At 39.3% G+C, this 1,327-nt stretch overlaps 1 protein-coding gene across 1 annotated transcript in view; it reads right to left on the reverse strand.

The window, feature by feature from the left end:
* Positions 1 to 547: 547 nt before the first annotated feature.
* LOC104413568 (SKI/DACH domain-containing protein 1-like) overlaps positions 548 to 1,327 on the reverse strand; it is a gene marked incomplete at its 5' end in the record, with an annotated part of 1,162 nt that continues 382 nt past the window's right edge. Inside the window, one exon of the mRNA XM_010024600.1 lies at positions 548 to 1,322. Coding sequence (XP_010022902.1) covers positions 577 to 1,322 — 746 coding nt within the window. The remainder of the gene's footprint in view (positions 1,323 to 1,327) is intronic.

The following is a 1,327-nucleotide window of genomic DNA, read 5'->3' on the forward strand; positions in this document are numbered from 1 at the left end:
CCCGAAAAGTAGGCTGCTGCCACATTGAATTATCGTGAACCCTTACTGTGCAACCATGGAACTTAACAAACTTTAACTGAATTAACAGTTAGACTTCCATTTTCGAAATCTAGTGCATAAATTTAATGGCTCATTCTAATATTTATTATTCAACCTTTTGACATTTATTTGCAGCAGTTGAATTGAGGTACTGGTGCATTATTAGCATTTAAACAGTAAAGTGTTCCAGCTCTACCATAATAACTGAGTTTAACTTGAGTCTTTAGCCTGAAGTACTCTGTGGAATGTAACAAAAAAAAAAAAAAAAAAAAAAACAAAAAAACCAAAAAAAAAAAAAAAACCAAAACAAAAAAAAAACCGCTGTTGTAATGGTAAAGAAAACAGTAATCCGGTTTCTGTCTTCACAATGTGATAAAACAGGATTCCAAAAGTGGGTATAGCATTAATGGGCTTGTACAAACCATCCTGCGGAGTTAAAAAAAAAAAAAAAAAAAAAAAGGGGAAAAGAAAAGAACAAAGAAAAAAAAAGTAAGAAAGTTAAAGGTGGTTCGAGAAAATATTTTCCAAACTATTTTATTAATTAAATTTCCTGAATTTGTGGCTAGGTGGAAGAGGTATTGCAGAACCGCCCAGCTGCCATTTCCATACAGGATGGGCCTTGTGAGGTGGTTGGGAATCCTTAGTGGTGTTTAAGGAATAAGCTGGCAACAAATCCCCATCATTGCCAATAATTAGTGATGGTGGACAGGGAAAATTTGCCATGAAATTAAATGGCCTTTTCACTGCTGATGCTACATTGCTGGCTACCCTTTTGCGTCTATTGTTAACTGTAAAATCATCCAGTGTTCCTTCATGTGTCTCGGGTTTACCTGTAGGACGTGGGCTTCGAGCTGATTTCAAATTTGGTTTGACTGGAGGAGTCTGCAGTACAGGTCGCTTTCCCAAAACCAGTGTCCTGTAATTTTTTCTCACCCTTGCTCCAAATTTATACTCCCCATCCTCAGGTTTTGGAGTACCTAAAGTGCATGAGAGGACCTGACTCTGAGTCAGCGGGTTTAAGGAAGTGGTTTCTTTCTCAGTGCATGCAGAATCTTCCTTGGCTGTTAATAAAGCGTCCTGGTTATTACCCTCAGTCACACCGTACAACTCATCCTTAGTATCATTGCACTCACACTTTAGCTTATGTGTTGTAAGATCGGGCTCATACTCGTCGTTCGCACTGCTGTCCTCTATTTTGATTTTAATGCTGTGCAGGAATGGCAATGCCTTATTGCCTGTATCAGTGCACTGGAGCTCAGCTGCGGCTGCCGCTGCTGCTCCCGGGAGC

The sequence above is a fragment of the Nestor notabilis genome, unplaced genomic scaffold (assembly GCF_000696875.1).
Source record: "Nestor notabilis isolate BGI_N333 unplaced genomic scaffold, ASM69687v1 scaffold27111, whole genome shotgun sequence".
NCBI lineage: Eukaryota > Metazoa > Chordata > Aves > Psittaciformes > Psittacidae > Nestor > Nestor notabilis.